This window comes from Ammospiza caudacuta, chromosome 21, assembly GCF_027887145.1.
Source record: "Ammospiza caudacuta isolate bAmmCau1 chromosome 21, bAmmCau1.pri, whole genome shotgun sequence".
Lineage (NCBI taxonomy): Eukaryota > Metazoa > Chordata > Aves > Passeriformes > Passerellidae > Ammospiza > Ammospiza caudacuta.
This window is the reverse complement of record NC_080613.1, coordinates 6,374,247-6,389,932: the sequence shown is the minus strand read 5'-3', so window position 1 is coordinate 6,389,932 and position 15,686 is coordinate 6,374,247. Positions and strand designations below refer to the sequence as shown.

The window sequence follows — 15,686 nt, the reverse complement described above, 5'->3', positions numbered from 1 at the left end:
TTATTCTCCTCTCAAATAGAAATACTGTCAAAAGCAGTGCATATCCCTCATACTCACGTAGATTCCAGCACAGATGTTCTATTTTCTCTTAGAGGAGATGTGAGCAACTTCTCTCCTGTTTCATGTTCACTCATTCCTGTTCTCAAGTGTTTGTCAGTTGTACCATGCTCAAATTGAGGCTTAATTGGACTCCTATAATGTCTGTCTTTGCAGAAACTCTCTGAATAGCCTGATGGAGTTATCTGTTAAAAAATTGCAAACATTGTCTTCTTACACAGGTATGTAATGTTCTATTAAATTCAGGGCTGTAATCTTTCTGTAATCAGGTTCTGTAATTCCTGATGCTCTTTATCTACATTAAGAAGCACCCACAGACATTTTGCTGACTATTTATTAATAGAAAAACTAATTAACATCTATTTCATATGATTAATTCATAGGGATCAGTTGTTTAGTAAGGAGTGAGAAGATTTCCCTGAAGGTCTTTATCTAACAAGAGGTATGAAACTTCTGGAATGTTGCCTGCAGACTGCAGCTAACAATTTTATTAGCTCAGCTTTGAATCATTTGTATTTACAGTGCAGATTCTGTCCTGGGATCTCCAGATTCAAGCCCTGATGGCTGGGACAGGACAAAACTTGGAAGCATTTACAAGCTGCCAACTTTCTGTATAAAACAGCATGGATGTGTTATATAAATTCCAAGAGATTTCTACCTGGGATCTCCACAGCCATTCAAACCCCAATTAAACAATCAAAATCTGCAGCAATGACATGAGAACTCAATCTGGGCCCATCTGGGCACAATTCCCATCAGCAACAAGAGCCAAAAGAGTTTTAGAATACATCACTTACCTGTTTATCCACCTCACAAGGAAAATCCAAAGATACTTGAAGGCATACCTGGTAAACAGAGAAATTACAGAATTCATAGGGGAAAATATCATCCTCCTTCAACATTACAAACCAGTCTGCAACCTGAGTTATTTTATGATTGCATGATGCTTTATCTCACATTGATTAGATTGAGAGGCCAGCAGATTCCTGGTTGTATAAAATGCAGTTTACCATTTACCACGTTATCAAGCATTTCAACCCTAAAGATCTACAGGATTTTTGCCTCAATCACAGCAAGTGAATCTCACACAATTTGTACTCCAGGCCTGCCTGCAATGGAGGCAGGAGATCAACCAGAGTGGATGTAAAGGAACACAATTTCAAGGGACTCTGTTATCCCCATTCAGGGTGACTATGAGTACTCAAGCAGAAAACAATGAAAGCAATCTTGAATGCAAAACCAGCCCAGAAATACAGGAAAAAAGCTTCCAGAAGATAACAATTAGTTGAAATTAAATCAGAAACCAAGAAAAGTATGTTTTGTTTGCAAAATACTTCATGCTCTGAGAGAATGAAGACATTTTAAAGGCATGCAGAGAAGACAGCACTGTCCCAAAATGCTCCTACCTGACTGACCCTCTCACAAAACTGACTGTTCTGCACCTTCTTGTCATTGTCACCATCTTCAGGCTGCATCACAGGCTTCTCTGGTGTTCCAAGACACTACACAAAGTATGGAATGATGTGAAAATATAGCACAAAAAAAAAAAATACTGTGATATGAAACGTGCATAAATAAGTCAGTGATATGTTTAAAAAGAAAAATAAAAAAGCCTGTAATACAAAGTAACAAACACTGAATTAGATTCCTTCAACAAGATCAAAGAAAATTAATATAAACCCCAGGAATTACTCATATGAAATAAAGTGAAACTTCATCTTATATATTCCTTCATTTTTATTTAACCCTTCCTCCTCAGAATTTATAGAAAATATAAAAACCATTTAACCTCTCATGGCAAAGGAGCTCTGCATCCTCAGTCGTGTCCCCATTCTGCCTGTTTTATTTTCCAATTTCCAGAATTTATTTTTATTTGCTACACAATTTAGGCTCTTCTCCAGCATCCAAGAAATAGATGCTTTTAAAACTAAGCACATGTGGCTTGCTGTACACTAGAAAGATTTACTGTGCCACTGAAGGTTACAATCTGCTGTGTCTATGCCTGAATTTGCCCATTTGCAGCAAATGCTGCCAAATCATTTAGTCCCTGTTCCCCACAGAACCCATCTCACAGCCTGAGCAGAGAGGAGGAGGAGGATTCAGCTTTTTGAGGAGCAGCACCCAAATCCCTGATATCAGCATCACTGAGAGCAGGAGCAGAACCCCTTTGGATGCTGTTGAGCACTCCCAGGGATCCAGAGGCTTCTCTGGGCACCCTCCCAGGGAAGAATTTCTTCCTAATACTCCAACTAAGCCTGCACTCCATCTTAAGGCCATTCCCTGTGTCCTGTCCCTCCATCCCTTGTCCCCAGTCCCTCTCCAGCTCTCCTGGAGCCCCTTTAGGCCCTGGAAGGGGCTCTGAGCTCTCCCTGGAGCTTCTCCTCTCCAGGGGAACACCCCCAGGTGTCCCAGCCTGGCTCCACAGGGGCTCCAGCCCTTGGAGCATCTCTGTGGCACCTCTGGAAACTCTAATTATGCCCAATCCATGGGCAGGACACAGCCCTGGCACAGAGGATCCCAACCTGTGTGGGACACAGTTCTGCTTCCTCAGAACACTGGGAATTAAATGGATGTGTGTGGTTTGATTTTCAGTTTTTAATTGAGTATGCACTGAATGTATGCATATATAAATACATATATATAGATTACAAAATATACATATATCCATATAAAAATATATACATATACACATATCTATGTATATTTTATATACATACATATATGTATCTGTATATAAAAATATACATATATATACTAAATTAATGAGAAAATCCCTTTCATCTCCCAACCCCTTGCAGTATAAGCAAGGCTCATAGTTTCAGGTATGAATTTTAAAAGGCACAAATTGGATGGTGCAGAGTATTAATATATTTGCCTTTAACATTTAGAATCTATATGGAAAACTGACTTCCAAGTCATGTTTGGGTTATCTTGGTATTTTCACTCTGACTTGGTTCTGTAGGACAACACAGAGTAAATACAATTTGAAGCTGGTGAAAGACACAGAGGGGTTTAGGGTATATAACAAATGCATGTATTACAAAATAATTTTTGTTGTAATCATGGGATGCCAAAAGTCCAATAATGTTAACTATTATTTTAAAAACCCTATTTAGGTCAAATCTTTCCTTTGCAGGTTCAGGATAAATCCTACATTTGTGTATAAAAAATTAACTTATTTGCACATGCAACTTATCCATGCAATTCAACTACATTTTATGGGTCAGCATTATTTAGTATCAGCTTTTCCCAGGCTAGTACTTGGTTTAATAAGTGAGGATTCATTAATGAAATTACTGCATAAGACCAACAGGTTGTAAATACACAGTGACAATAAATCACTGCACTATGGTCCTGTGTCTGAGAGGCTGACACATCCTGGACTCCAAGGAATATGACCTCATGTGCAACAAAATATTAAAAGAAAATAAGTGTCTTAAGGCCAGAAAGATAATTCTACCAAAAATAAGCTGCCTGTTTGCAAGTATTTCCGTGGAGACTGAAAACCAGGAGAACTTTTCTCCTAAATGAAGCACTGATGTGCTTGGTTTGCAAAGCTCCCCAGAGCCCTGAAGGCTGAAATCACTGAGGCTGCTCCTCTCTGAGAAGGCAGATGTTCAGAGGACAGCACAAAAACAACCTTTTCCTCTCCTCCTTCTCCCTCCCAGCACGAGCAGGAAGCCAAGGAGCAGAGGACAAGGGGCTGTCAGGAATGTGCACATTCCTGATTTGTGCTCTGCCTTTGGGAAGGAAAAGCAGGATGGGAGCACTGTAAGAACCTGAGGAAGATCCCAGATCCAAATTCCTGTTATAACACAGATGTCAGCGTCACCTCAGCACTACCTGCCAACAAATTCTAGCTTAAAAAACACACACAAAAAAAAAAGTAAGAGGTTTTTGAGAGTGGCTGTTAATATTCAAAACATACTGTTGTGACACCCACAACCCAATATCCCCTTATTGCCACACCTGATAGCTTTTGAACTAAAAACTTTTAACTAAAGATCCTTTCATTTTTGAGCTCCATAGTACCACAATCATTCTGACACTGATTAAAATCCATATTTAACTTTCCTATTTCCTTTCCCAGAACGTTGAAGTTTATTTATATTTTAGAAGCCTCACTCTGTGTCATTTCACATCTGATTCTGCAGTTTCTTCAGTGAGCAGCCCTGGGTGTACCTGTCATGTTGAGGGGATCCTGTCACCATAATCCTGTACAGGACAGGAATTCCTTTGGAATTCACTGTGGCATCCACGGGGATGCAGAGCCCTCTGCAGGATAACGAGATAAACTGCTAAAAATGTTAATTATGGAAAGTGCAGGCACCTGCACAGGAATCATCCACCAGCTCTTCTCCCAAACCTCTCATTGACACATAAATTCACCATTTCAATAAAACCATGGCACACCTAAAGGTCTGTTTCTAATTTTAAATATACTTTAATTAAAGACAGCATGACTGTGTCTTAAAACTGAAGAAGCAAAAATATTTTGTGACTGTCCCAGAAAAGACAGGAGCTCTATTCCTGAGTTCTGCAGAAAAAACATTAATTCCACAGTCCTAGTTCTTGAATCAGCCAGTCCTGCACAGAACTGATTCAAATTATTTCTAATCTTGTTCTTTTGAGTTTAATTCAGGAATTCAAGACACAAAGTACCAGCACCATCATCATTCCTTTTGTATTTTTTCCTTCCTCTTCAATACGTTTTGCACAAGGATGGAACTGAAAGCAAAAGCCACAAAGGAACATAAAGACAAACACTACTAGTGTTTGAATTACCACATTTCAAGTAACACTTTCCAAGCTGGAAGGGTCACCCAAAACCTCCTGGACAACCTTCACCACTCACACACACACACGTGGGGACCCAGCACCCAAAATGCTCCCAGTGCAAGGATTTTGCCCACAGCTGAGACCAGTCCCAGCTTTGGGGAAATGAATGAAACACCCATCAGGAATTATTTCCTGGCACCCCTCAGCAGCCCACTACAGTGCTGGCCCCTTCTTCAGGCACTTCTCTGTTTTTTATGAAGAACCAGCTATGTGTTTAAGTGAGCTGAAGTTCTATTCCTTGGGTTTTGTCTACCCTGAACCCTCCTATTTTGAAGATGCATCAGAGATCTGAAGGAAACTCTTAAATAATTAGACACAACCTGAGAATGACTATGCAATAAAAACAGACTTTCAGGAATAACTAAAATGTTTTTTAAGATATTGCTTTCTTTGTAAAGTTAACTATTTCCCTCCCTTTCAATTGACAAAACAAACAGATCACAGACCCAATTAATATTTAAATGAGGATGTTGCTTCCCTAAAATCAACTTGACACATCACTGAACACTTGCATTGAGCTGCTTCTCTGTCATGCTAACATGTTAAAGTTGTTTACATCATTAATTTAAAAAGTTATTATAAGGAATTAGCAACCTCAGCCCCAAGGGCTTTACACTCCTGCACTGATGTAAACGACTCTAAAAGGCAGACTGGATGTGAGATCAGACTCTAAAACAGAAAACCTACCTCTCTGTGGTTTAGTATTTCCAGTGCTTCCTTTCCTTGAGAATCCTTTGTACAACACCCAGACTGTCTTGCCTTAAGCTCTTGGTTAATTGACTGCAGCTCTTTGACCATCAGGAGCAGGTCAGCAACCTAAATAACCAAAGGAAGAACAAGCAGAACTGGTAACATCCAAACTAGAGGGAAAACAAATGATGGCAGATCAATCTCCAGCTAAATGCAAACTGCACTGGGTTTGTGTATCTGCTCTGTGTTCATCTCCCTAGGTGTGGAAACATGAGGCTGTATTTGTGAATTGGTGTTCAAGAGACCTTCATTTGGAACACTGTAGTTCACAGTCTGTATCATTCTTATTAAGTTTAGGTAACAAATCTCACGACTCAGTAGCAAGGACAAACCTGAGGGCACTCGCACAAACAGCTGATCTGAGAAGAAACATTTAATGCAAGAAAAAAACAGCATTACTGGAAGGAAGCAGCATTCAGGAACAAGATGTTCTTCTTTCTCCAAGCCCCTTTAAAAGCCAATTTCATTTTGAGCAGTTTCACAGACACAGAATCTGACTGGGCAGTTGGGTTCAAAACTCTCATGGCCACAAAGCCATGAAGTGTATCAAGAAGTTTGGAGAAAAAAGTGAAATCTTTTTATCAGACCAATTAATACACTTGGAAAACCAGGTCAGCTTTCAGTCACACCCTTTTTCCAGTAAGGAATTACCTATAAATAACTTTTGCTATTGAGTGTCCTTGAGCCTTCTGAAGGAACATGCTCAGAGACAAAAGTGGTGAAACCCCAGAATGGCACTGGGACTCAGTCTGGGGTTTTTTTAGGGACACCTGTTCCAAGTAAGACAAACTTCCTTCCTTCAGACTACCCACCTCCAGAGCATGAGCACCTGCCTACAATTCAGCTGTGCCTGAGAAACAGAAAAACTTCACTTATGCTCACTCCCAACCAACTATATTCAAAATTATTTCTTGTCATGAACTGGTGCATGGATCAGATGTCACTGTGCAGGATCAGGAGAAAGAGAAGTTTCTGAACTTCAATAATGATTAATTGTTTGGGCTGCATATTTCATCTCTGAATTTCAGTTCTCCTTACACAGAATAGAGAATTCACCTCAGGGTTATTTTATAACATGCCCTATTTACCAAAAAATTTGCAAATCCTGGGGTGGAGTGTGCTATACAGAATATAGACACCACCACCTCCATGATTAATAAAAGTACTTGAAATACACACTGTGGGATGCTCAAGGCAAAACCTTTCTTTGGAGATGATGCAGATGAAGCCTGAAACTTGTACTGAGTCAAAACCTTGAGCCCAGGTGTCCAAGATCACAAAACCCTGGCTGGAAATCACTCAGCTCTCAGCTGGTTCTGAAGCCCATGGGTGTAACAAAGTCTAAATAGTTCATAAAAGGTGGGTCACAAACCAGAGATGGGAGCTTCAAATCCTTGCAGATCTACCCAACTGCACCTAAAAAAATGTTTCTGTGAGAGACACAGAAACTAGAAACAAAGCAGAATTAAGCCATTAGGAACAGTAAATAATGAAAAAGATCAATACCTTTTTTTTAAGTTCTTCCAGAGACAGATGGTCTATCTGAAGGCTTAAATGGTCTTGTTCTCCTAAACAGATACTCATATAAGATGTTTGATCTCCACAGAAAGATAGAGTTTCATCTGCCAAAACAGCCAAGGACAGACATTATTTCAGAAATTCCATTTGCAGGAAAACATAGCACAGAATGCACAGGACATTTCCAATAAGAACCTTCCAGTAAGTCTGTGGGAGGCCACTCAGAATGTTTCATTCCCAAAATAAGCTTTCTGTTTAATTGAAAAAAATTTGTCCTCATATTTCTTTGTGCTTCTGTCACACAGACTTGCTGAATTTTCTGTGGCTGTATTTTCTGTGGTTATCAGCATGAGTTGTGAATGTTATTCTGAATTATAATTTACATATTTAGCATTACAATTAGAAATAAATTTTAGGAAGGATAAGTTAGGCATGAATAGTTATTCTATTTTAACTATAGTTTAACAAGGTCTCAAGGAAAAATGCCAGGTTAGACAAAGTTAATGAACTTATTTTGCTTTTGGGTCAAAAGAATGCAGTAATTGGATTGAAAATAGTTACTTATTCATTGCCTCTATAACTGCAGGAATTATTTATGTTTCAATAAACACCTGTTTATTTACAATATAAATGGCAGACAATTCTAGAAATAAATCTGATTAGATAGGGAGAAAGCATAACTAAATTAGGACAAAGAAGAGACATGCAAATCCTTCTCCCAGTTCTGACACTGATCCTGTGGCTGCTGCAAAGACCCAAAAAGTCACAAATCATTACTAATTTTCCAGCCTTTATTCCCACCAGCCTCACCCTCAGCACAACAGCTCCTGAGAACCCTGGAGTATCCACAAGAACCTTTGGCCCAGCCTGGTTGCTGATTATCTCTGGGCTTTTGAGGTTGGAAACTCTGAAACAGCTGAAGTTTACCTTTTGTCACTTATCAGAGCTGTCAAGTGATGCTAAAATTGAAAATCTAAGTTGAAAGGGGAAGTGAACAGGCTTTACTGTTATTTATATATCCCCTATGGGATAAAACAGAAACATCTTGTACATATGCAGTAAACTATTTAATGATACCCACTTATATTATTCTTTTCTATATCCAAGAATATACTAAAAACACCTCCCAAGACATACAGCAAAAAAGCCAGAAGCTAAGCTATATTTAAAAGCTCTACTTTTTCTGAATTACTAAGTAACAAAACTTCTAGGTATTTTTTTTTTTCTTTCTCTGGAAATACTTCTGTTAGGAGGAGGTTACCAGTGCCTGAGCCACTCTTCGGGAAGTGATTACACCCCATGGTCAGAAAGTGATGCCACGGCCATCAGGTGATTCCAAGGCAGGAATCTCTGATTTTTGTGGAAAACAGTCAATTCTGTGGGTACAAAGCTGCAGGCAGCATGAAATGATCCCTGCAGTAGAAGTGCCATGGAATTTCTAACATTTGCTGCATGGAAAGAGAGAAACTCTGCCTCTGTATGTGCCCTGATTGCTCCAAGGCATTCTGTTACAAATCCACCAAATCATCTGTATAGAAAGTCAAAAAGAAATCTTTTTGCACCTTTCAAAAATAAATATTTTCACACCTTTTTTTACTCTCAAATATTTTATCTCCATGCCAGCAAACTGACTGTGATAAAACCACTTTTCCTTTGTGCTAGAGGACGGTTGGGCTGGGCACAGATACAAACCTTTGTGATTTTTCATGTCCTTAATCTGATCTTGTAAAATCTTCTGGAGATTCCTGTTACCTAAAACATCTTCCTCCAGTTGTTTTCTCAACATGAAAATGTTGTTCAGTTCCACTTGCAAGCTATTTATACTGGGGAAAAAAAAAAAAAAGGGACAAATAAATCTCTGAGATTCAACTCAAAACATTTTGGTGTGCACTGTTTTTTCTCCACTCAGGCTTGCAGCCATTCCCCATTCCCCATGGCTGGGTTTCATCCCACACTTCCATCATTCTGATGCATAAGCACAAACAAATCCCTACATAGAAAGAGGAGATTAAATGTTTACATACACAGCATTTTCCTGCTCTTTTGGGCTCTGCTGCCTAAATCAGCTTCCCCATGACAGAGCTCTTCCACCAGCCTCTTTCTGAGCAGTTCTTTTTAAAGAAAATCTAAATTACTATCTTCTAAAAACTGTGCCAGAAAAATATCATTATCACATAATGCTGATGGCTTTGTGTATTCCATTATGTGGTGACCATGGAAACTTTGTTCCCTTGCCACAGAGCTCCACCAGATAATCTAATCCTGCACTTAGGAAAAATATCAAAAGCTTCTGTTCCATTGAAAATAGGACCCAGACATAACTAACTGTTTTATTTCTTCATTTATCCACAGTCTGTAAAAAGATCCCTTGAGTTCTAAATTGTCTCAATTGTCTCAGTTACCACAGTGGGGAATAAATGTTCAAACTTGGAATTTATAATTTTTAAGGTGAATTAATTTTTAAGCAACTTTGCTATGAAGCTCTTCAGCATCAGCTGCCCCTTGCTACATCTTCCCACACCCTTCAACTACACCAACAAGGCAGTTCTGATCAATCTCTAAAAATATTTTAAGTGCTGAATATAAACCAACCTGAAATTGCAATAAATTGAAATAAATTTGATTTAATAAAAAATAAATAAGAAGCTGTTACTGAATTCTTTGTATTATTTATTTTTGCATTTACCTCACTTAGTGTTTTAAGATAAATTAAGCTGCTGCAGAATTTCCAAGCCACTGCACTAAATGACAGAGAATTCAGGGATCTTTAAAAAAAAATTTCAATCCACCTGATGGGGGACTGTACAGGAGCACAGAGCACATCATACTTGCATGAGAATAACACAGTATTGCAGATGCACATTAATTAAAAGGCTACATGTATGAAAAGCCTCTCAGTCTGTCTCCTGACAAGTGTGCTGTTGTCAGGGCTTCCCGCACAAGAAACTATTGCTTTAAACAATTCTTCCTCATACAAGAGCTTCTTTGAAGTGAGAGCTCTCTTAAATGCTCAGCAAAAAAAGATTAAGAGTAAAACCAAACCAACACATGACTAGAAGCCAGGTAAGCACATTTTCTCCTTTCCATGAGTTAAAGGTTTTATAAGAACAAGCCCTGATTCCCCTCTTGGAGAGAGAAGGAATATCTTGGTCCTGACATCCAGTAATTCATTTTGAAAAATAACCACCCAGGTTGCTTAAAATAAATACTGCCTAAAAGAAGATGTCAGCAAGAAAACAGATGTTTGCCCAAAATCCATGTCAGTGCTGATGGCAATTAAACCCAGCTTCCTCATCTGTGTATCTGCAGGGCTTGTTTACCCATTCCCCAGAAGTCTGGGATTCAAGCCTTGATGAATTTTCCAGCATGTTCCAACCCCTAAAACTGGGAGATGGAGGAAAAAGAGCAGCTCCAAGCCCTAGCTCACTGTGCATCCTCTGCTGTTGTGGCACAACAGGCACTGACTGCTCCATGCACTCTAAAATCACAGAATTCTCAGGTTGGAAGAGACCTTCAAGATCGAGTCCAACCTGTTCCCTGACACCTCAACTCAACCCTGGCCCCCAGTGCCACATCCAGGCTTTGTTAAACACACCCAGGGATGGGGACTCCACCACCTCCCTGGGCAGCCACTCCAGAACTTTATCACCCTTTCTCTGAAAAACTTTTTCCTGATATCCAACCTGAATTTCCCTTGGCGCAGCTTGAGGCTGTGTGCTCTGGTTGTGTCAGTGCTGCTGGAGAAAGAGCCCAGCCCTATCTGAGTACAGCTACCCTTCAGGAAGGTGTAGAGATTGATAAGGTCACCCCTGAGTCTCCTTTTCTCCAGGCTGAGCACCCCCAGCTCCCTCAGGGGTTCCTCACAGGGTTTGTGTTCCCAGCCCCTCTCCAGCCTCGTTGCCCCCTCTGGATGCTCTCATCTCAACATCCTTCCCAAACTGAGGGGCCCAGAACTGGACACAGCACTCAAAATCCCACATCAGGGATCAGGACTAATGATCCTGATCCTACAGAAGCTCATATCAAAATCCCAGTGATTACACCTGCAGTTCTGAGTTTGCTTATTTGAAAAGAATCCTAGAAAAGCCAGATTCAGAGCTTTGCTGTCATTGCTGTACAGAACGTGGAGCCTCTCCTTGCCCACAGAGCCACTGCCAGGTCCCACTCTTCATATGAAATCAGAAATAATCTCCATCAGCTGACTGCTAGAATTACTTTTCATCAGTATTTTTTCTAGCATCTAAAGCAGGTCCAAAACTGGGAGATGGAGGAATAAGAGCAGCTCCAAGCCCTAGCTCACTGTGCATCCTCTGCACTGACTGCTCCATGCATTCCAAAATCCCACATCAGGGATCAGGACTAATGATCCTGATCCTACAGAAGCTCATATCAAAATCCCAGTGATTACACCTGCAGTTCTGAGTTTGCTTATTTGAAAAGAATCCTAGAAAAGCCAGATTCAGAGCTTTGCTGTCATTGCTGTACAGAACGTGGAGCCTCTCCTTGCCCACAGAGCCACTGCCAGGTCCCACTCTTCATATGAAATCAGAAATAATCTCCATCAGCTGACTGCTAGAATTATTTTTCATTATTTTTTCTAGTATCTAAAGCAGGTCCTGAGCTGTGGCCAAGCACAAGCTGGCATTGCTGCTAAGTGTTTAACTCACACACAGATCTCATCCAGTCTAGTGCTACTTCTCTTTATGGTTTCCAAACTACAGTGGTCCATAAAATAACTGCAAAATATAAATAAATATTCCCCCAAAACTGGCAGGTATAAGCCATTGCTTTCAGGAGCTGGCTCTCAAATGTTTTAAATACTTCATTAAGAAATTTGCAATTATAGCAGTAAATTATTTATAAAACATTTCAATTTCATTTGTCTACAGACTAAGAATTTTCTTTATGATAACATTTCCTCCTCAACTGCCAAGCAATGACAGGATACAGAGTAGGCTGCAGATTTCTTTCTGAATTGTTGGGTTCTTTGATTTTAAAAGGTTAAAAACCACTTGGTCCTGCCACCCTTTTAAATGCTTTGCACTGAAAGTGTACTGTGCAAACTTCAATTACCCTGTTTTGTTTAACCTTCTCCCAAATCTTGCATATTTATATTCTCATGAAAATTCTCACAGTGCCACTTTTAAGATAAGCATTATCTGTATTTTAGGAGTAAAAAATGGCAAATTGTCCAGTGCCCAAAAGTTCACTGCAATTTGGTTTTACAACAGATGCCAAAACAAAAGACCTAAGTATGGAAAATCCAGCTGCTTACTTTGGTGCATAAATGGAAACAGGGCTCATTTGAGATTCCAATCTAAAAAGAAACATTTTAAGTAATTTAGATAATAGAAACTCACTTACATAAATATTTCTCTTTAGAGACTACCACAGAGAGCTTATAAACAACTGGCCAGAACAAACTAATCTCCAGTAAAGCTGCACATTCTTTTACAACTTCTGACTTTTGTCCTTTGAGTTCAGATTATCCCCCAAAGCAGAAGCACTTACCTATCTGACTCCTTGAAGGTCTTCACTAGAGTAGAATAAATATTCTGTTCTTTCCTTAAAGCCAGGATCAGCCTCTCATATTCAGCTTCTTTATTTTCCTGAATGAAAAGAAGAACATCCTGTGTTTACAATGTGATTTTCATGTCTGTGCCCATGTGTGTGCTGGTGTCCTGAAGCACTTGTGGAAGCAGCTGAAATCTCAGTTTTCTGAACAGGATCACCAACAAGGATCTGAGAACCACTCACTGTCCTCGAATCCAGCTGTTATTGAGGGAGGCAAAGAGTGTTCACTGTGCACCCACCATGAGTGGGTCACACACCTCAGCAGTGCCCCAGCATTTCTCTCACAGCCTCAGAAGTTTCCCCCATCCCCAACAAAAGCATCCTCACTCCCAAGGTTCCCACAACAGGAACAACCTGGCTGGCAGCTAACCCAGAGGAGGGGAAGGGGAGCCAACAAGCCAAAGCTCCAAGCACACATTTTAGAACAAGTCCTCTTTGTGTTCTGAATAAAACTGGCTTTTTTGGGGTGAGGAGAACCATCAAATTCTGTTCCAGCTCGGCACAATAAGGATTATATTGAGCCCCAAAGAAAGGATGAACATATCAGATACTCCATAAGTCAGTTTTCTGCACACTACAAGCTGCTGCTTCATTTGTGTGAAGAAAATGGTTTATCTGCAGTCTTACCCACAGAAAGGATAATATTATTATTATAAGAATAAACATAAACTCTTATGGTACATTCTCAGTAAAGATCCACTAATTTCCCTAGACTTTTTCACTCCAAAACAACCAGAGAGTCACTTTTTCAGCAGGAAGCAAAAAATGCAGCTATTTAATGGAGTATTTTCTTGCACTTACTATGTAAAAGTATCTAAGATATCAGTCATTTCCAAAGAGAAAATAACTGGGATATTATAGCAAATTTAGATGTATTAATATCAGGCACAAATTCTGCCTCTGTTAAAGAATTTTTGGTTCTCTCTATTTTCTATTTTGACTGAAAACTGAAAGGAGGAACAAAAAAGGTGCCACAGCTAAGGGAGAATTTCAGCTAAGGGAACTCTTAAGAGATACTAAATCATTAGTGAACAGATCATTAACAAGGAAGAAACCTACACCCCGGAGTTTTAAGCAGCTGTTATTATTCCAACTGCAATTCCTAAGGAGGAAATTGCAACCAAAAAAAATTCAGCTACAATAGAATCTCGTTAGTTGACACTAAAGATGCAAAGACTGCTAATTTGAACAATTCAGTGTTCTGCAAAGTAAACAGCACAAAAGCAAGGACAACCGGTGTTTACTTTTAATTATTTACACTCTTACTTCACAATATGCCAGCAAGCATGTTAAATAATGTTTTGCAAGTGTAATCAAGCTGTGCTCAGGTGACTCCAGTTAAGGGAACCTGCCTGACAGGTCCTGCTGCAGCTCCCACCACTGATGCTCCAGAGTCTTTGAAGGAGTGACCTTGCCTTTGGACAGGAGCTCCATGTTCAGCTGCCATCATCTTCCTTGAGAAAGTCCCATCATTAAAGTAATGAAAAAGCTTTCTGCACCACTACTGTGTACCAGTCTAATTATTTTAACTTTGCCTGGTTCTTTTAGAAACCTTGATACACCAGGCTGCAAACAACATAAAAAGAGACAGGAAATGTACCTTCAAAGGCAGCTCCTTTGTTCAATGATCTGTCCACCATGATGCACTGATGGAGTCAGGCAGCGATTCAAAAATTTAACAGTACCTAAAGGCTGCATCTAAGAGACATTTCCAGGTTCTAGTGCAATTTAGACATTAAATACTATTCTGTATCAAAGTGAAAAATCCTGAGCTTCACATCTAATTTATTATCTAGATGAGCAGAGGAAGAGCTCCCGGCAAAGCTGCTGACTGAGCACAGAGAAACACAAAAACAGATGGAGGTGGGTGATCCAGAGGCCAGTAATAAAATAATCTCATGAAAAAAAAAGTTTTAAAAGTACATCTTGCAGCCTAAATTAAGGAGTCTTATCAACATGCTGGAATCTCAGCCTTTCAAGAACAGACATTAAGCAAGAAATACACGGGTTGTAATTTAAGTTGGAGAAGTTTGATCACAAACACTGATCAATGACGTAGAAAGCAACAGGAAAAAATTAATCTTTTTACTTAATTTAGTTGTTTCACAGTCTGTTAAAAGTCCTAGTGCACTCCTCCATATGTCTGATGCAAACCTTGCAATTATTACTGAAGACACTACAGAATTCTACCCTAATTAAAGCTCTTTCTGGAGCCCTGGCAGAGCACAGTCATTGTGCATAGTTAGTGAGCACAAATGAGGGAAGGAATGGCTGCTGCATGAACAAATCAGAGCCACACACAAACCCTGTTCCTTTTAGGATTCACGTGTTGGGTTCTCCATTTGTACCAAAATCCCAGTAACCTCATGAAATACTCCTAACTCTTTCTGCCTAACAGGAGACATGAGCTGTTTCTTAATTCCAAATGTCACAGGCTGTACACAAATTATTAAATTCTAAATTCAACTACCTGGGTAAAGGTTAGCAAAATCACAAGGATGTGTTCCTGATTTTTTCAAAATCTTTCATGAATATTAAGGATGAGGATTTGCAGCATGAACATCCCTTTTTTTTTGTACATTATTACTGTCATTTCTAAATAACACGTAGGAGTGAATTATTTCAATCAACTCCCCGACGGTACACAAAACATAAGGCAGCTCTGTAACTTAAATAGACTGTAATGCTGTGGGAGTTAATGAAACATTAAACCTCTTGACACATGGTGTGAGAGAAAATGTGTTAGAGGAGATAGCTGCAAGACATCCAGGACCATATTGCAGTGAAGGATTTATATTCCCGTGAAAGGAGGCAATCTAATATGTTAAAGTCTATATTTAAGTCTGAAATACTATTCCTAAGCAGTAGTGGTGGAAAACATAACTTATTTTCATTAAAGGTTCCTTAGATTGTAAGCAATGAAAGTAAAAGGTTTATACCCCCCACAA

General features: G+C 39.5%; 1 protein-coding gene across 1 annotated transcript in view; it reads right to left on the bottom strand.

The window, feature by feature from the left end:
- Positions 1–15,686, bottom strand: part of CDK5RAP2 (CDK5 regulatory subunit associated protein 2) — a 71,465-nt gene that overhangs the window by 34,283 nt on the left and 21,496 nt on the right. Inside the window, exons 15-21 of the mRNA XM_058818104.1 lie at positions 12,676–12,773; positions 8,857–8,987; positions 7,153–7,268; positions 5,584–5,712; positions 1,464–1,559; positions 855–902; positions 58–242 (exon numbers count right to left, since the gene is read on the bottom strand). Coding sequence (XP_058674087.1) covers positions 58–242; positions 855–902; positions 1,464–1,559; positions 5,584–5,712; positions 7,153–7,268; positions 8,857–8,987; positions 12,676–12,773 — 803 coding nt within the window. The remainder of the gene's footprint in view (positions 1–57; positions 243–854; positions 903–1,463; positions 1,560–5,583; positions 5,713–7,152; positions 7,269–8,856; positions 8,988–12,675; positions 12,774–15,686) is intronic.